The following is a 20,797-nucleotide window of genomic DNA, read 5'->3' on the forward strand; positions in this document are numbered from 1 at the left end:
AGGGCAAATTAGCACCAAAGGTGCACCCTCAGCAGCACTAGGCCGGCAGGGTGCAGGGTGCTGGTTTGAGGTCGGTGCCCTGTTTCCATTGGAGAACCTTCGGTACAAAGAAACACTGCAGGCTCGGGGACGAGGATCTTCTGGGTGCGACCACCACTTCGAGGGGTAAGTTGGGATGTTGTGGGTTGGTTAGGCACCGTCTGTTTGGGCACACAAGGCGGCAGGAGCGCCTTGCCACGTCGGGAAGTCTTACCCGCTCTGGTTGCGGTAGAGGGGATCTCTGGATTGAGGCTGCAGGCGTCGTCTGGAGGCTTGAGGCGCGTCAGGGGTCGCCTGATCTCGGGTCATGGTCGCCGGGGTGTCCTCCTCGTGGGGTTTTTCCACTCTAGCTCGGGCCGGGTTCGGCGTGTGCAGAGTGGGCTGGATTCGTGGTGTACGGCCGGAGCCAGAAGCTGCAGTTTGAACTAGTCCGATGTTCACGTGAGATTCAGTCTTTGAAGTGAAGGCAGGCAGGTCCTCTAGAGTTTTTGAGGTTGCTGGCTGCAGGACACATTGGGATTTCGCAGGAGCAAGTTCGAGGGGAGACAGGCCTGTATGGCTGGGGCAAAGTCAGTGGGCGTCGTCCTCTTGTTACCTCTGCATGGCTCATCGGTCCTTCTTCTTATCCTCTTTTCTTGTCGTTTCTGAATCTGAGGAAGCAAGGTTCAGGGTGCCCCCTAAATACTAGATGTAGGGGCGTTACAGGTTGGTAAAGGGCAGGGACCAATGGGTCCCTTCCCTGGGGTGGGTACACCCCCTATTCTGCCACTCTCCAGTGGGAGGGGGCAGTAGCCTGTCCCTGGTTGGCGGGGTCCCCCATCCTTAAGATGGCGGGGACTCGAGGTTGTGCTTCACCTCGCCTCCCCCATCTGAGGGGAGGAGTTGGCAGAGGTGGGCACACCCCTCTTCCTCACTTGTTTTTCCCGCTGGTTCTCCCTCCTTAAGTGGGCGGTAGAACCAGTGGGGACCAGTTGCTGAAAGCAGCAAATGGTCTAAAGAGGCTCACAAACGCGGCATGCCTTTGAAGCTTCTCCTTCGTGAACCCTGCCCATCCTGGGGGAGGAGTTGGCACCTCGTCCCAGGATGTGCATTGTTTCAGGCCCCCGAGAGCAGCAGCTCTCGACCCAGTGGTCCAGAAACATGTCTGTTGGTGGCAGCCTAAGCAGCCTCTGAGTCAGGTCGCTAGAAGATGGTCGAGTTTCAGGGGGCATCTCTAAGATGCCTTCTGTTGTGCATTTTACATTAAATCCCACACTGGCATCAGTGTGGGTTTAATGTGCTGAGAAGTTTGATACCAAACTTCCCAGTCATCAATGTAGCCATCATCGTGTTGTGGAGTTCGTAATGACAAACTCCCAGCGCCATATACTCTTAATGGCAGCACTGCACTTACAGTGCCCAGGAATGGACTTGGGCACAGTAGTGGTACAGGGCTCATGCACCTGTACCCTCACCACTGGCATAGGGCACCCAGCTAGAGGGGAGACTGATGTATGCCAGGGCAGTGGTTTGTGGGCGTGGCACACAGGGATGTGTGCCATGTCGACTCTTCACTTTGTTCTGCACCAAGACACGCAGCCTGCAAAGGCAGTGTGTGTGTGTCAGGGTACAGGACCTCTAAGGGTGGCACAATAAGTGCTGCAGCCCTTAGAGGCCTTCTCTGGTCACAGTGCCCTGGGTACCATTTACCAGGGGCTGACATGTGGCCAGAGATGCCAATTGGGTTTAGGCTTCCATGCAGTTTTAGGGAAGGAACATAGGCCCTGGGTACCTGATTAGCAGGAGCCCAGGGCACACTCAGTCAAAGTACATAGGTAATTCAGCAAAAAGTAGGGGCAAATATGCAAGAAAGAGGGCACTTTCTCACACACTGGCATCGTTGGTTCAACCGTTGGTTCAACGTAGCTCACTCCTTTCAGCCGCCCACTTCCACGCCTGCTCAGGTGTCTCAAAGAAATACTTTTTTGAGTTGAAGATCACTTTCAGTTTTGCCGGGAAGATGCACATATATTGAAGGTTGAGACCTCAAAGTTTTTGTTTGACCTCGTCGAAGTGTAATCAGGGAAAAACCATTGTACGTGAGTCTTGGAAGCGACTGGCCTACCGGGAAATGGCATCCCTCTCGCTATGGTTGAGAATCAAGTCGATGAGCGGGCCTGCAGGAGCCCTGGGAGGAGGTCTTTAGCCAGGGACCTGTAGCCTTGTACCACGACAAACCACAGTGACAGTTTGTCCTCAGAGATCCAGGACCGCAGCTAATGCTCCAAGAATCAGTCTATGTCTAAGATTTTGGAACCCTCAGTGAGCCTGACAAACCGAAGGTTATTTTTGTGTGACCTGTTCTCTGCATCTTCAGCACACTCTTCCAGTACGGCTGTCGCCACTAGCAGTTTGGATACCTGTTTTTTTTTTTTTAGAGTAGCTATGCCATCTTCCACAGAAGACACTCAACTTTCCACCTATGTGACCCGGTTAGTGACACTTCTGCATTCTTGGTGTAGGAGAGAAACCTCAACTTTCACTTCACCCACTTTAGTCTCGACTGAATTCTTAGAGACCTGGATTGCTTGGAGAAACATGACTTAGTCAAACTGTTCGAGGTTGTGCTGTGGCACCTGAGGGTTACCTATGGTCACGGTGTTGTTGGAGGCTGCTGTTATGCCCATTTTTGTCTGCGCCTGCACAGGAGGAGCAGATCTAGCTCTCCCCATGGTGTGGGGGCTGGAAGGCAGATGTTCTGTGGTCCGCTTGCCCTGGAGGGCAGCATGAGCGGCCAGGGCCAAGGTCTTCAGGAGGTGCCGTGCAGGCGCATCCACCCGGCTCAGTCTGCTGCGCCTCAGATCGTTCACCAGCAGGCCTTTAGCTTGTGTCAACCACGGGGAGCCACTCCCACTCCCGGGCAGTCATCTGACCAATCTAGAAATTCCCACCAGCTTCCATGGTGGTGGGGAGGGGGCGTGGGCAGCAGAGAAGGAAATGGGCAGCAGATCCTCATTGACTTCAGTTTTAAGTTGATCCCTGACAGCACAAGACTCATCCAGAATATTGCTTGGGATATAAGACCTCTCTCAAGTAAACTCCTTAGTAACACATTTCCAATCATCACAGGTATAAATTGCAGACAGTTCAATCTTAGTCTTTCTTTTTTTTTGTACATCTGTTTGAGTTTTATTCCGCAAGCAGCAAATAAATGAAACTGAGACCCAGGAACCCAGCACCGGCACAACCCTCTCCCTTCCCCTGTCACCACAGCGTCACAATTCAACCCAGCTGGCCGTGTCTCTGGCATTCTTGAACATTAAAACGCATTCAAGCATTCTCCTTGGCTTAAGGCTCACTAGTAGCTTTTACCTTCGAGAATAGATAGTAAATAGAGCCAGTGGGGTATGGCCTGTCTTTTACTTGTGCATGAAGGTAAATGAGAAGATGTTCTGGTGAGCTGCTATCCTGGAGAACTGCTGACGGTTGAGTAGTGGGTACTTGTCCTCATCAGGTCTAAAGTAGGATGACTGATTCTATACCCCTTCCTCATGGAAACCTAGAGTCCGCCAGTGTCCCCATCTAGACTCAGCTGGTGTGTATGCTGTACAGCAAAACCAGGTTTAACAAAATCTTCCATTCGCCAGGTTGGGCCCAGTACGAACCATATACCTTTATCTACCTTGGGGAAGAAAGGTCATCCACTCTGGAAGGGATCCGCAGACTGTTTAAAAACAGGTAAACTTGATTACACACCAAGCATTATATAGATGTTTGACACATTTTTAGACTCTTATGCTAAATTTCTGTCATCCTCTGATTTATTCGGTGCAACCTCCAGCATGTACTCCTCCATGTATGCTTTTGGTGCAAGCATTCCTACCTTTCTACCATGCCACCGTACGGCCAAATATTACTGTGTTGGGATTGAGGTTGCCTGAACATCACCAGCAACTACTGTGCAGCCTTTACTTCAAAATGAGCGAGTCTCAAAACCTCAACCGTTTTCAGCTCCGAGGATGCACTCTTTCATTAAGGACCCCTCCTTTATTAATTACCCACTCTGCGCAAATAAGACAACCACTGTTTGGAAATAAGTGCACTCCTGGGTAGTATGCAGTATACTGGGCTCCCTCAGTGAGTATGCATATAAGTATTACATATATGCATGCGATCACCATGGTCGAAGAAGGCACATATGCCTTTGTATAGTCCTCACACAAGGTCTGATCTCTCAGGTGAACTACACACCCCCAACACACAACAAACTAATGGGTGGAGATCACTGCATATTCTTACTTGAGGACATTTATTACCCAGATTACTTTAATACTTCTTCTCTCCCTCTCCCATCTGGAAGGAACAATTATTCACCTGTGAGACCAATGAACAGGAACTCATTCACCTATTTTCCCAACAGTGGTCAAGCGTCACTGAACTTATAGTTATAATTATGAGAATTAGATCAACATGGGGGCCTTCTGGAAAAGTATTACGTTAGTGGCGAAGAGAAGCAGTGTTCCAAGATAATTTTTTCAATAGAAAATGATGGCTCTGATCGATTTGTGATGAAAGGTGTCTTGTTATTTGTGTATATCTGAAAGAGACACGTTAGTGATAGATTCCTTACCTTAGAATAGATACCCCCTTAGAATAATCCCCAGGCGTCAGACTGGATCCGGAAAGTTTTGCTAGCAATACCCCTGCGCGTCAGTAGGTGGCGTTGTGCAGCTCCGCGTCCGTCGCTGGCGTTGTAAGCGCCGAGATGACGTCACGGAGACTACTTGGGCGCCACACATGCGCGCTGACTTCAGTTCTTTCTTTTTCCGCACCAGCAATCGCAGATCCAGTTAGATCACGTACCTTAGTCACTTTTTGACTACCCTTTTTGTCTCCTTTTCTCCTTGGTGCACGTAGGGATGCCTGGATTTAAGTCTTGTGGGGCCTGCCGTCGCAATATGTCGGTGACGGACCCCCACGATGTTTGCCTCTACTGCCTGGAGACCGACCACGACTCCCAGTCCTGCCGGGACTGTCGGGCCATGGCCCGAAGGTCTTGAGGGAGCAACGCTGGAAGCTGCTGGAGGTCCGGCACTCGTCCCAGCGCCATTCCAGATCCAGAGACCGTTCCCGGGAATGCTTGTGGGGCCACAGTCGTCGCTCCTCTGGCTCCAAGTCTTCGCCCTCGGATTAGGGTAAGCGACGACAGAAAAAGAAGTCGAAGAAGCGGGTTCGCTCTCCGACGTCCCCACGTCGGTCCTCGGATGCGGACGAGGGGGACAGGGGTTCTGCCGATGCAGCTACGAGGGAACCTGGGAGTCCCGCAGCCTACCCACCTTACCCGGATCCGTTGGTGACTCCTGAACAGGTTCAAGACTTTCTTGATACCATGGACCGCCTTTTTAGGCCTCGGACTCCCGCCGGCGCGCCTTCGGGCCCCGCGGTCCCGTGTCCGGATCCTGTTGGGCCGCTGGCGCTGCTGGCGGATCCAGCTTCGGCGCCACTGGATCCTGCGCCGTTGGCTCCGGCCCTGGCGCCACAAGGTCCAGCGCTGCCGGCTCCGGCCCCAGCGCCACCCTCGGCTCCGCCTGCGACGCCGCAGTTTGTCCCGCCCTTGCCCCGGTTCCAGGACAATTTTGTTCCTACCTGGGATCCGCATTGGAACGCGGCGCCGGCTCAGCCCCGGCCGGAGCCATTTCCGACGCCTTATGTTCCTTCTCCGGCTCCAGCTCTGCCGCTGCGGTCTGTTCCCCATGCAACAGAGGTGGAGGACGACTGGGAGGGGTCCAAGGACCCTCTTGCCCATCAGTGTGACTCCGAGCAGGACTGGGTGGACGACTTGGAGGACGCCGGCGACCTCGATGTCTCTTCTGACCCGGGGTTTTCCTCTCCCCCGCCTACCATGGAGGAGGGTGCCTCCTACACGATGGTGTTCCGTCGGGCAGCTGAGGTCCTCAACCTCGATCTTCCTACAGTGGCCCTCAAAACTACTCTCCTCACTGAGGTGCTCCAGACGGCGTCCACTTGGTCGGAGCCCCTGCTCCCCTTTAACAACTCCCTCACTGATGTCTTGTTGGGCACTTGGTCGCGGCCAGCCACAGGGGCCCCTGTGGAAAAGAATGTTGCCAGGCGTCGTCGCCCGGCGCCTGGTGACCCCGCGTTTCTGACCACTCATCCTACGCCTAGGAGCCTTATCATCCAAGCCTCAACATCACAGAGTGCCTTTCCCACGGCTCCGCCGGATAAGGACTCTAAGAGGATGGAATAGTTCGGTAAGCGGTTGTTCTCTTCGGCCAGCTTGGGGCTGCGGTCAGTGAACACCGCCTGCTTATTGGGCCGCTATTCCCACGCGGTGTGGGATACAGTTGCACAGGTGTTGCCTCAGTGTCCTGAGGAGATCCACGCTGTGCTATCCCAAGCTGTTGCTGAGGGTAAAGATACGGCTATGTTCGCCATTCGGTGTAGTTTGGACACCGCGGACTCACTGGGTAGGGCGATTTCTACGACTGTGGCGCTGCGCCACCACGCCTGGTTGCGATCTACTGGGTTCTCACCCGATGTCCAGAGCTCGCTCATGGACATGCCCTTTGATGGCACTCGCCTGTTTGGCGATAAGGCCGACAGTGCACTGGAGCGTTTTAAGGACTCGCGAGCCATGGCCAAGTCCTTCGGTCTTTCTGCAAAGAGCCCGGCACTCCTGGTTTTCGTTCCTTTCGTGGCCACTGCAGAGGCGCCCAGGCACGTTCCTTCAGCAAGCCTGTGCATAACCAGCCTCAGCACGGACGCGTCTTCCGCAGGGGCGGGTCTGGGAATCAGCGTGGGGGTCAGTCCACCTCCGCCGCTTCTACCTCCAAACCTTCCTAATCCGAGCTTTGTGGAGCACCCTATGCCGGTGGGTGGCAGGATCTGCCACCATCTCCCCCACTGGCGCGATATCACATCTGACAAGTGGGTGTTGCAGATCATCCGCAGGGGCTACTCCCTTCCCTTTCAGTCCTCTCCTCCAGCCATGCCACCTCGGTGCCACTGCACTTCAGGGGATCACTTGGTGATTCTCCAGCAGGATGTCACTGCCCTCTTGGCCAAGGGGGCCATCGAGTGCGTTCCTGGGCCGGAAGTAGGGAGTGGCTGTTATTCCCATTACTTTCTGGTCCCCAAGAAGGACAAAGGGGGCCTGCGCCCCATTTTGGACCTCCAGAACGTCAATCGCTTCCCCCGGAAGGAGAAGTTCAAAATGCTGACTCTGGCTCAGGTCCTGGCTGCCCTCGACCCTGGAGACTGGATGGTAGCGTTGGACTTGCAGGACGCATATTTTCCCATCACTGTCCTGCCGGCCCACTGGCATTACCTGTGGTTCACGGTCGGCCAGGAGCATTTTCAGTTTGCCGTGCTCTCCTTCGGCCTTACCAGCGCCCCTCGGGTGTTCACAAAGGTGATGGCGGTGGTCGCAGCTCACCTGCAAAGGTCGGGGGTGTCAGTCTTCCCTTACCTCGACGACTGGTTGCTGAAGGCGGGCTCGCCCCAGGCAGTCGTCAACCACCTTCAGACTACGGCCGACGTCCTGCATTTGCTGGGGTTCTCCATCAACGTGCCGAAGTCGCACCTGAGTCCCTGTCAGAGGCTCCCCTTTATCGGAGCGGTTCTGGATTCAACGCTGTTTTGGGTTTATCCTCCCGAGCAGCGAGTCCGGGATATTCAGGCTACGATTCCGGTCTTTCTGCCTCTGTCCCGGGTTTCAGTCAGGATGACCCTTCGGCCTCTGGGCCTGATGGCCTCCTGCATCCTGCTGGTGACACATGCCAGATGGCATATGCGGGCTCTTCAGTGGGACCTGAAGCTCCAGTGGGCACATAATCAGGGCAACCTGTCCGATCATGTCCAGATCTCTAAGGGCACTGCACGGCAATTGCAGTGGTGGCTCACGAATTGCGATTGGGTCAATGGCAGATCCCTCTCCCTTCCCCAACCGGAGCACACAGTAGTGATGGATGCGTCCCTCCTGGGATGGTGAGGCCACTTGGGAGAGGCGGAGATCAGAGGCCTCTGGTCTCCGGCGCAGTCCCGGCTTCATATTAATCTGTTGGAGCTTCCGGAGATTCGACTTGCACTGAAGGCATTCCTTCCCTCTGCCTGGGGAAGTGTGGTGCAGGTGTTCACGGACAACACCACCGCCATGTGGTCTTGCAACAAACAGGGCTGGGTGGGGTCCTGGACCCTATGTCAGGAGGCTCTGCGCTTCTGGACATGGTTGGAACATCACGGCATCCCCTTGATGGTTCAACACCTGGCAGGTTCTCTGAACGCCAGGGCGGACGAACTCAGCTGCCGGTGCTTGATGGATCACAATGGTGTCTTCACTCGGAAGTGGTGCACGGTCTCTTTCTGCAGTGGGGAAAGCCTTGGTTAGATCTATTCGCCACCGAAGAGAACGCGCAATGTCTTCAGTTCTGCGCGTTGGAATTTTCAAGGCGGCACCTGCTAGGCGACGCTTTTCGTCGCGAGTGGAGTTGCGGTCTGTTATACGTCTTTACGCCTATACCCAGAGTGCTGAAGAAGATTCGGCGCAACCGGGCCCAAGTCATCCTTGTGGCTCCGGATTGGGCACGAAGATACTGGTATCCCGAGCTACTCAGCATGGCAATCCATCCCCCGATCTGACTGCCTCTTCGGGAGGATCTTCTGTTGCAGCAGCAGAGGACGGTCCTCCACCCGAACCTGTCCAGCCTCCACCTCCATGCATGGAGATTGATCTGCGACAGTTGAGAGCCTTCGATCTTCCTCCCGAAGTCTGTAATGTCATTCTGGCAGCCAGGCGTCCCTCCACTAAAATGATATACGCCTGCAGGTGGAACAAGTTTGTGGCATAGTGCACAGCAAAGGCTGTGGATCCCCTTTCTGCCCCTCTTTCCGAGGTCCTTCTGTTCCTTCTTTCTTTGGGAAATCCAAATGGAATGTGGATCCTCGCACTCCTTGTAAATCGGTAGTCTCGATTGGATTGATTTAGGGTGCCTGGTAGGTAACACCCTCCTGGGCAAGAGGGCGTGAAAGATACGAGGAATGAAAGCGTCCTCTCCCGCGGGATTAACGTCTCTTACTCAGCACTTCGATATTTGTATGATTTCAAATAATTGTGCAACAACCATGAGTTGTATGTTTTTAAACTCTTTCTTTAATTCTTTTTCTGGTTATATTCATGTATTCATACTATTTCACTCATAGTATTCAAAGAGCTGTTTTGGTGGATCATCATATTTTTGCCCAATGCATTTCGGGCGAGCCCTTCATCAGGGGACTTACATTCTGAAAGCATTAAACATATTTCAAATAAAGCAGTAGAACATTGATGTAAAATATTAAACATTAAACAATCATTTCCAATGTTGATTACGTTTGTGCTAGCAGAAAAGTTGATAGCGGGGTTATCAAAAGTGCAAGAAGTAAAAAAAAGGCAAAAGGAAGGTAAAAGGAAAGGGCGCCGGACCACAAAATAGAGTGTACCATCCACTGCGTTGCTATAAACTGGGGTGTCCTTAAATTAACCAAACAATCAAGTGCATGTGTCGCATGGTGATTGTGGAGTGCACGACTTCAAGAGTGATCTTTGGGAAAGAAATTTCGAAGTGACCTACGGATCGTGTGAAATCGTGGTGACTAAGTGTTCATGCGGAATTTTCGTGACTGAGTGAATTGACAGTGCGAAACAATTTGAGATGGTATCAAAAATGAGTTTTGACCTTTCTAGTTAACATCACCAAGGTCCTAGATACATGGCTTTGATTTCAAAAAATGACGGAACGTTGAAATTGTACTTTCTGTGGAAAAGAAAGTCACGTTTGTATAAATGAGATTTAACGAGCGTGAAAACGCATGAAAGTTAATCACAGAGAATTGAAACTGCCGTGACTATAAAGACGACGGTCGTTGTGTCAAAAGCTTACCGCGGTGTATAAATTCGCCCGGATTCCGCTGAAAGGATTCCCGTTCACATTAAAAAACGCTTACTTCCTGTGTGCAGGGAAATACGGCGAAGATCTAATCACGTGATCATGAAATTCGAAAAAAGACTATAGTGTGGATCCCGATGTAAAATCGGCTTGATTACACTGAAAAAATTCCCGTTCGTATTTAAAGACGCTTACTTCCTGAATGCAGGAAGATACGACTAGGTTTTAGTCACGTGATCATGAAGTTCGAAAAAAGACTAAAGTGTGAAACCCGATGTGAATAAAGTTTAGTGAGGACAACCTACAATATACAAATAACGATGTCAAAATAAAGGTGAATGTGGAAATTGGTAGAGAAAAAGTGTGATGGTGAACAAAACTCAATCGTGTCAGAAAATATAATACACAGAGGTGGTGTTTGAAATTGTTGCAACAATTCATAAGAAGAAATAAGATTGGTGAATTCGAGAATACGATAATAATAAACAATGTATAAATGCATGCGTCAATCGGCGTAGTATTGGTGGGTAACTGAGTGTTACAAGAAACAATTAAAGTCAAGCCGTTCATTCAACCCTTTAGGCTGGAGGGTGTTAAGATGGGTAATCCAGAATATCTCTCTTCGTAAGAGATGTTGGGCGTTGTCTCTCCCTGGGAGGATAGGTACATTCTCTAGTAAACAGAAACACAGTTGACTTGGGTTGTGATTCTGTTGATTGAAATGCGTAGCTACTGTAGATTTCGTATTTTTTAGTCTGATGTTACTTTTATGTTTGATAATACGTGTCTTTATCTTTCTCTGGGTTTTTCCAACGTAAGCTTGACCGCATGGGCATTTTAGCATATATATGACGTTACTGCTGTCGCATGTGCCTGTAACTCGTAGTTTTATGACAGATCCTTTGGTTGGATGTAAAATTTGGTTGCCCTTGATTATGGCATTACAGTTACTGCAGTTGTAACACGGTAAGGTACCACGATGTTTTACTCTGGAAACATCTTCCTTAGCTTGTAATAGTTCCTTGAAGTTGCGAGTGCGTTCATACGCAAATCTTGGGGTGTTAGAGAAGATTCCTTTGAAATCTTTTTCAAGTGCGAGTAGTGGCCAGTGTTTAAGAATAGTTCTCTTGATGTTGTAGCTTCTTGTAGAAAATTTGGAAATGAAAACTGATCTTTGTTCTTCGTCTTTGTTTTGCGAAATTAACAGCTGGTTTTTTTCAAGTTTCTGGACCCTTTCCATGGCTTCATTAAGAGTGGCTTCGGGATATCCTCTCTGTTTAAATTTATTGATGGTGATGATTTGAGATTCGTTGTAGTGATCAGGTGTAGAAGAAATTCTTTTAATACGGAGCAATTGAGAAAAAGGTAAGTGTTGTTTTAATGCAGGTTGATGGAAACTGGTAAAATGTAGGAAATTGTTTCTGTCAGTAGATTTAGTGAATACTCTGGTGTCTAGTTGTCCCTCGTTGGTAATAACAAGTACATCCAGGAATGATATTTCCTTTTTATTGATGTTAAATGTAAAACCAATTCTATCATCAACTAGATTGAGTTCTTCAATAGCTGTCATTAGTGCAGGTTCCGTGCCTTTCCATAGTACAAAAATGTCATCTATGTACCGTTTGTATAAGATAAGATTACGATTCCAGTTTGGGTTAGACAAAATGTGGTCCTGTTCATATTTGTACATGAAGAGATTCGCATATGCCGGTGCGGCACAATTGCCCATTGAAGTTCCTGATGATTGGACAAAAAAATGTTCACCCCATTTGAAATAACTGTGGTACAAGGTGAAATGTAACAGTTCCATCAGAAACACTTTGAACATTTCTTCTTTGTCGCTTGATGTTAAAAAAAATTCCACTGCTGTTAAACCCATGTTGTGGGGTATAGATGTATAAAGAGATTTTACATCAATTGTGCATAGTGTCATATCTTTGGTAAATGATGGTTTATAAGTTTCCAAAATATTTAGAAAGTGAGTGGTGTCTTTGATGTAAGTACTCATGCTTTGAACGATGGGTTGAAGATGTCTGTCTAGGAACTTTCCTACTGGTTCATGTATAGAATTGATTGTGAAAACGATTGGGCGAAACGGTGGTGTATTGACATTTTTAGGAATCTTTGGAATCATGTAAATATATGGAATGGCAGGGTTAGCTTTGATCAGATGGTCTTTTTCTTTAATACCAATGATTCCTTGGTCTACGGCCATGTCAATTATCCAACTGAGAATGTGCCTGAATTCGTTGGTTGGGTCCGTGTCATATTTCAAGTAAATGTTAGTATCATTAACATGTTCATTAACCTTTTTGGAATAAAATTCTGTGTCCATAATGACAAGAGCGCCACCCTTATCCGCTTGTCGAATAGTTATGTCTTTGTTCATGGCTAGTTCATTAAGTGCTTGTCTTTCCTTCTGAGTTGTATTAGAGGCTTTTGATCGAGGTTGTTTGAATATGTTGTGAATATCTTTCAAGACGATTTTTTCAAATGCGTCCAATACTTTGTGGCTGACGGGTGAAATGAATTTGCTCGGATTTCTTAAACCCAATAATTTGTTCTGTGATGGGTCTTCTGGTGTTTCCAGAACATTTGAAAAAAAGTGTCTTAACCTCAATGTTCGAAGAAATTTATATATGCTTATTTGTGTCTCCATGATGTTTGAATGGTATGTCGGGACATACGAAGTTCCTTTTTGTAATGTTTGCAGCTGGAAACTTGAGATGGGTTGTTTTGATATGTTCATTACTAAGGTTTCTGGCTTCTTGTATTCTTGGCGATTGTATCCGGCGTGGGCCTTCTTTTTTGGCCTACCCCTCCGGGTTATTCTTGTTGAGCAGTTCCTCTCCCTAAAAAAGACGTGTCCTTGGATGTAGAAGGTTTGTTATCTTTTAATACAGAAGAAGCTGTTTTGTCTGTTCTTGAATGGGTATTTGTAGGTGGAGGCTGTTTTCTGTGTTGAAATTCATCCGAGGATGAAGTGTCTTCTGAGGATCTACCGGTAGTTGGTCTCTGTTGTCTGCGCCGTGCATATATGTCTGCCCAAGTGTTAACCTCTCCGAGTTTATAATCTGTAGTGTCTCGTTTGAATTTCCTTATCTTTCGATCGTTAATTTCTTTGGAGTAGGTATCCAATTGATCATTGATATCTTTGAGGACGATGTCCCATTCCTCCTTGTTTAAGGAGGTGCTTAATTCTTCTTTGAGTTGAGTAGCCTCTTTATTGACCTCATCAATAAGTTTTGCCAGTTCTTCGATGATTAGTAGTATCAGATCTAAAGAACATTTATTGAGAATAGCATACCATTTCTCCGTAAAACGTGCGTTGTTTTTGCATAGTGTAGATTTAAGGGATATCCGTAGTCCACGTGGTATTCTTTGAGCTTTATGGTATTTTATTAATGTGCTAGCGTGTAATCGTTGATTGATAATTCGCTTTGACATGTACATCAACTGTTTAATGTTTGATTGTGTTGATCCTTTAGTAGTTGTAATGCTTTCAAGTATCTACAATTAAAGAGTAAATCCGTTGAGTATCTTCTTCAGTGAACAAAAATGTGTCGGCGCGTTGATCCGATGTGTGTGCTATATCCTCAAATTGCATGGTGTATAATTGGGTGCGTGTCCACGTTGCTCGGGTGAGAAAATATGGGAAATCCAAATGGAATGTGGATCCTCGCACTCCTTGTAAATCGGTAGTCTCGATTGGATTGGTTTAGGGTGCCTGGTAAGTAACACCCTCCTGGGCAAGAGGGTGTGAAAGATACGAGGAATGAAAGCGTTATCTCCCGCGGGAGTAACGTCTCTTACTCAGCACTCCGATATTTGTATGATTTCAAATAATTGTGCAACAACCATGAGTTGTATGTTTTTAAACTCTTTCTTTAATTCTTTTTCTGGTTATATTCATGTATTCATACTATTTCACTCATAGTATTCAAAGAGCTGTTTTGGTGGATCATCATATTTCTGCCCAATGCATTTCGGGCGAGCCCTTCATCAGGGGACTTACATTCTGAAAGCATTAAACATATTTCAAATAAAGCAGTAGAACATTGATGTAAAATATTAAACATTAAACAATCATTTCCAATGTTGATTACGTTTGTGCTGGCAGAAAAGGTGATAGCGGGGTTATCAAAAGTGCAAGATGTAAAAAAAAAGGCAAAAGGAAGGTAAAAGGAAAGGGCGCCGGACCACAAAATAGACTGTACCATCCACTGCGTTGCTATAAACTGGGGTGTCCTTAAATTAACCAAACAATCAAGTGCATGTGTCACATGGTGATTGTGGAGTGCACGACTTCAAGAGTGATCTTTGGGAAAGAAATTTCCATCTCAAATTGTTTCGCACTGTCAATTCACTCACTGTCACGAAAATTCCGCATGAACACTTAGTCACCACGATTTCACACGATCCGTAGGTCACTTCGAAATTTCTTTCCCAAAGATTACTCTTGAAGTCGTGCACTCCACAATCACCATGTGACACATGCACTATTTGAAATATGTTTAATGCTTTCAGAATGTAATTCCCTCGATGAAGGGCTCGCCCGAAATGCATTGGGCAGAAATAAGATGATCCACCAAAACAGCTCTTTGAATACTATGAGTGAAATAGTATGAATACATGAATATAACCAGAAAAAGAATTAAAGAAAGAGTTTAAAAACATACAACTCACGGTTGTTGCACAATTATTTGAAATCATACAAATATCGGAGTGCTGAGTAAGAGACGTTACTCCAGCGGGAGATAACGCTTTCATTCCTTCTTTCTTTGGCCCAGCAGGGCTCTGCTCTGGGCACTATCAAAGGTTATCTTGCGGCCATCTCCGTCTTTTTACGGCTTCCAGATCAGCCTTCTCTTTTTAAGTCCCCGGTTCTTAACCGTTTCCTGAAAGGCATTACGCATACGTTTCCTCCCGTGCCGTTCATAATGTCTCAATGGGACTTAAACCTTGTCTTGACATATTTGATGTGTGCTCCCTTCGAGCCCCTTCATACCTGTCCTTTGCGTCTTCTCACTCTCAAGACGGCTATCCTGGTAGCTATCACCTCTGCCAGAAGAGTGAGTGAGCTCCAGGCTCTTTCTCCTTTCCTTTCTGTTCAACCGGACAAGGTGGTTTTAAGGACACGTCCTTCTTTTTTGCCAAAGGTTGTCACGCCCTTCCACATCGGGCAGACCATCACTTTGCCCACCTTCTTTCCGCCTCCGCATCCTTCGCAAGAGGAAGAGAGGCTCCACCATCTGGACCCAAAATGTGCGCTCTCGTTCTACCTGCAGCGCAAACGACAGTTCCAGGTGGATGACCAGCTCTTTGTTGGCTACGTGGGCCCCAAAAAAGGTCGGGCTGTGCACAAACGGACCATCTCTCGGTGGGTCGTTCTCTGCATCAAGGCCTGTTACTCCTTGGCGAAGAAGGAGCCTCCTGTGGGGCTGCGTGCCCATTCTACCAGGGCGACGGCAGCCACTACTGCCTTGGGACGCGGCGTCCCCTTGCAGGACATTTGTCAGGCAGCTATGTGGGCTTCGCTGCACACGTTTACCAAGCATTACTGCCTTAACAGTCAGGTCCGGAGAGACGGCTTCTTTGGCTGTTCTGTTCTCCGTGACTTTCTGGTGTAATCTGTTCGCAGACCCTCCACTGGGGTTAGTATTGCTGGGGTATCTATTCTAAGGTAAGGAATCTATCACTAACGTGTCTCTGTCAGATGCACAAGTTACTACTTGTGTAACGATATATCTGTAAGAGACATTAGTTAGTGATAGATTCCTTACCGCCCTACCCATCCTCCCCGTTGTGCGAACTGATTTCTAGGGTTAAGGTCATCCCTTTCAGGGCCCTAGTTTCCTGGCACCAGTGGTCAGTTTCTTGCATGGCTCAGCGTTCCTGGCGCGGAAAGTCGTGTACAGAACTGACGTCAGCGCGCATGGGTGGTGCCTAAGTAGTCTCCGTGACGTCATCTCGGCGCTTACGACACCAGCGACGGATGCGGAGCCGCACGACTCTACCTACTGACGCGCAGGGGTACTGCTAGCAAAACTTTCCGGATCCAGTCTGACGCCTGGGGATTATTCAAAGGGGGTATCTATTCTAAGGTAAGGAATCTATCACTAACTAATGTCTCTTACAGATATATTGTTACACACGTAGTAACTTGTGCTTTTGTTATTTTGTTTTGAGCGGAAGAGTTGTATTACTTCATAAATCTCAGATGAATAAATGTGGCTAGAACGGAGACTTGGGATTGACTGTGCATAGCTGTCTGAAAAAGCAAACCATTTCACTAAAAAGAACGTGTGAAATTTTATTTTATTTTTTCCAGATGATTTTAACTGGGATGACTATTTGGCTGAAACTGGCTCAGCGGCTGCTCCTCCTTCTTGTTTCAGACAGGTATTCACCTTTAATATACACATTTTGGTCTTTAACATGAAAATATGTCCGGCTTTAACAAAACATTTTATTGTCCAGAATTCAAAATAATGTTGTCCATATAAGTGTAGAATGGTTTATTTTTCAAATACGTTCCACTCTGGAAAAATTCAACAGAATTTAAAAGTAATTAGAAAGTGTCCGAATGTAAAGGGAAACAATTGCCATGCGCACATTTATTTTCCTCAGTATTCACTCATTTGACCTTTGTGGAAGTCAAGGTAGCAGATTTGTGGGCCTCTAGGAGAAGTGTCATGGAAAGTACACCTCCTGGTTCAGACATCTGCTTAGTGAGTGAAGCAGGTCGCCATTCCTCCAGTGCTATAAAAGCCTTTTTATGCCAAAATCTAATTTTTATATATTTTTTGTTTACTAGTATTATATTTGCTTACTTTCTCTCACAGCCTCTCCCTGCTGGTGTCTGCATGAACCCACCTATGACTTTTTCATACTTCTTCACGTAAAGCAGTGTAGTAAGCCTATGTGGTGCTATCATCAAGTTGCATATGCCTGACAAAAGTCCCCTTGTTCCATTGAGCTTTAATATGAATCTTTCCATGGGTGATTTCAACCTCACCACCGCATTCCCTATCCCTGCCTGAGGTATCCAGTGATGTAATTGATAGCATTGGAAGTGCTCTTCCTCCAATATCCTAAATTCTCATTTGCATTCTTGAAAGGAATTCAGTCTGATACCATGATATATTCTTATTTTTATATTATTTTTGTATACTAGTATTATATTTGCATGCTTTCTCCCACAGACACTCCGTGCTGTTTTCTGCATGAACCCCCCCATAACTTCTTCACACTTCTTCTCAGAAAGCAGTGTAGTAATCCTATGTGGAGTTATCGACAAGTTGCATATGCCTGTCAAATGTTCCCCTGTTCCATTGAGCTTTGATATGAATCTTTCCAAGGGTGATTTCAACCTCACCACGGCATCGCATATCCCTGCCTGAGGTATCCAGTGATGTAGATTATAGCATTGGAAGTTCTCTTCCTCTGATATCCTGAATTATCTTTTACATTCCTGAAAGGAATTGAGTTTGATACCATAATACATATCTGATATCATGCGGCAACCGCCATCCCTTCACCTTTTTAATGTTGTCCATCGAGATACCGTGTAAATGCCAGGTTGTAATGTATTCATGTAAATGGGGACAGAAATGATTTAAATCAATGTGGTGTGGCCACAGAGTCCCATGTATCTAGCAGTGTGCTGGTCATCTGGCTTTAATAGAGGTTTGGAGACCTTCTCTTCTATGGGAGCCATATCATGTACTACAATGTCCTCCCTGTACCAGAGTGGCACATGTGTTATGAATGCTTGCCTGATTTTGTTTGCAGCGACCATTTCCTAATAATGTTAGGCTGTGCTGCCATAGAAAAGTATATTATCGGGAACCCCAGACCCCCTTGCTCACTTTAGGCCCTTAGCATGTTTGCCACTATACATGGGGGTTTCCCTGGCAGATGAAGTTGAGCATCTTTCTCTCCATGCCCTGAAATATCTTCTTCTTGAAGCTATGCTATCTACAAAAGTTTGAGGGCAATATTAGTCTTCATAGCAGCAAATGGGGAGAAGAGTGACACATAAATACCCTTTCCCTTACTTGGTCACTCTTCATGTTTTGCAGTAGGTCAGGTATATTAGCATGATAGAGTTCTCCAACACTTGGAGACTGGTATACTCCCAAATATTTTAGCTTATTTCCTCCTTTCTGAAGGGACGTGGTTCCTAGTATGTTCTCTATCTCAAAACCTGTCCAAATAGGCATGAATTCTGATCTGTCTGGATTGAACTTGTAACTTGATGCTTTTCAGAAACTTGTAAAGCGTGCATTACAGAGGGAAGCAATCTTGCTGGGTCTTCTACTGATAACCTAATATATGCGAATAAAGACATTTGTGCTCCACCAGATCCCCAAAATCTGATTCCTTTAATTTGGTGTCCAGCGCCATCTCAATTGCCAGCAGTTCTGTTGACATGGCAAAGAGGAGCTCTGACACTGGGCAGGCCTGCTTTGTTCTATAGCCGCTCTGATTTTCTTACATAATTCCAATATTAAACTTTTTTACATGGCCCTTGTTCATTACAGAAACATTTGTAAACATTTAACCTTTAATAGAAAACGCAATTTTGTTAGATATGTTAAACTAAAAAGGTAGAAATCAATAATAGTTTAACAATAGCCATTCTCCATTCTATCTTTTGGTCCTAACAATAATATTGTATGACTAACCCTATAAGAAATACCTGTATAACTCAATTAGCTATAGATGCAGTTGTTTAAATTCTCAGTCACATGTTCGGAATCAAAACACTATGGAAATGCTTTCTTCCCTTAACATATATACAAATTATGAGCTATTTATCTCCTAACATTGACATTTAGATGAAATGCATCTGCCCCATAAACTGTTAGCATTTCTAAAGCGCCACTGATACTCAACGTTTGACTAGGTTTTATACACTGGTGGCAAAATACCATATATGTAGGTTACACGTGGATTCGACTATCCTAGATCAACTGATTTCAGCTTTGGACTACTAATTTAAATTGTTGAAGTGTCTCTTTTTATTTAAGACTACTACTAGAATATGTTTTGGGGTAATTTGAAAACGTAAAATGCGTTTGGCAAAGAAGACTGCAGATATACTAGGTGTTAAAAATGCGAATCTTGGGGCGTGGCCAAGATGGCGGCGAGCTAAGACGTGCCTTGCCTTTGCTCCTCCCCCCGCTGTTATTCAGCACCGGCCTTCGGGCCCATCCTGCACCAGGATCGACTGCTGTGCCCTTGGTGGCGTGCGGGAGCACCCGGCGACCATTTGGGGGTCCCTGGGGCTTCCGCCGGGGTCTGCCCGACTGCCGTTCCGGTCCAGCATTGAGCCCTGGGGCTGCCGTGGAGAGGCGGAGGCGGACCTTGGCCACGTGAGCGGGCAACTCTTCTCTGCGGGGGCGGTGACCCCTTAGCACCCATCCGCACTGACCCGGAGTCCCTGGAATCCCGCCGGTGCCTGCCGGGTGCCATGGTGGCTCCGGGACCGTGGCGACAGCCTAGGCGAGGCCTGTGAGGCCTACGAGGCCCAGAAGCAGAGGACCGGCGCAATCAGTCATACTTGTCGATATGCCCATTTTAGCAATTCAAGAAACGAACATCTGTGATAATTTTACTAAGAGGTTACAAGTTAAATTTCCTCAAGTATTTTCTAACAAGGTTGGGGTCATTAAGAATTTTGAACATAATATTGTATTGAAGAGCAATGCTATTCCTGTTATACAAAAAGTCAGACCAGTTCCTCTTTTAGCCAGAAACGATCTTAAGAAATTACTTGATGACATGTGTTCTCAGGGTATTATCAAACAAGTTGAATCATCAGAATGGGTTTCTGCGGCTATCGTCGCAAGAAAAGGCAATGGGGATATACGCCTATGTGCTGACCTGAGAGTTCTCAATAGAAATATCCTGGTTGATTGTCATCCTCTCCTGCAAAAATAATGAAATGTTAGCCAGACTGGGTGGGAGCAAGTATTTTTCAACAATTGATTTTCACAACACCTGACTAATTTTGTAACGCCTTTTGGTGTATATATGTACAAGCGTATGCCATTTGGATTGGCATCCGCTGCCAGTGTATTTCAACGTCTTATGGATCAAATTTTTGGGGGCCTAGAGGGCGTACAAGCCTTTCAAGATGACATCTTAGTTCACACTGAGAGTTTAGATGAACACATTACACTCTTGAGAGAGGTCAGTAGCAATTAGGTACTTGGGGTATGACAGTCAATTTTGAGAAATGTAAATTTATATCACAACAAGTCAGCTATTTAGGACACAATATTTCAGGGGATGGCATTAAACCTAAAGTATCCTTACTAAAAGGAATTAATGAAGCAGCCATTCCAAATGACAAAGATTCTCTAAGGGCTTTTTTAGGCTTAAGTGAATACTATGCACGTTTCGTTCAGGGTTATGCTGTTATTGTGCAACCTTTAAGGAACCTTTTGAAGAAAAATGAGAAATTTAAATGGTCCAATGATTGTCAAGAAGCTTTCGAATCTGTAAAGTATTTAATCACTTCTGCCCCTGCCATTAAGCCGTTTACATATGGTGTGAAATGCATAATTACGGTAGATGATAGTGCTAAGGGTTTAGGGGCAGTCCTCAGCCAAATAATTGCAGGTCAAGAGTGGACTATTGCCTTTGCTTCACATACATTGAATGTTGCAGAGAAAAACTATAGTACAATTGAACGTGAAGCACTAGCTTGTTCATGGGCTTCAGAGAAATTTAAAATGTATATTTGGGGAACAAAAGTCGAATTACATACTGATCATAAACCCCTTATATACATGTTGGGGGATAGTTGTTCTAATTAAGCCTCA

At 46.6% G+C, this 20,797-nt stretch overlaps 1 protein-coding gene across 4 annotated transcripts in view; it reads left to right on the plus strand.

Annotated features, from left to right (window-relative positions):
• Nucleotides 1-20,797, plus strand: part of SCML2 (Scm polycomb group protein like 2) — a 752,432-nt gene that overhangs the window by 219,344 nt on the left and 512,291 nt on the right. For 2 of the 4 annotated variants that reach the window (XM_085622654.1, XM_085622657.1), the window contains exons 5-6: nt 3,666-3,756; nt 16,294-16,364. In XM_085622654.1, coding sequence (XP_085478780.1) covers nt 3,666-3,756; nt 16,294-16,364 — 162 coding nt within the window. The remainder of the gene's footprint in view (nt 1-3,665; nt 3,757-16,293; nt 16,365-20,797) is intronic. The other 2 variants (XM_085622655.1, XM_085622656.1) reach the window with 1 other exon arrangement.

The sequence above is a fragment of the Triturus cristatus genome, chromosome 8 (assembly GCF_964204655.1).
Source record: "Triturus cristatus chromosome 8, aTriCri1.1, whole genome shotgun sequence".
Classification (NCBI taxonomy): Eukaryota; Metazoa; Chordata; class Amphibia; order Caudata; family Salamandridae; genus Triturus; species Triturus cristatus.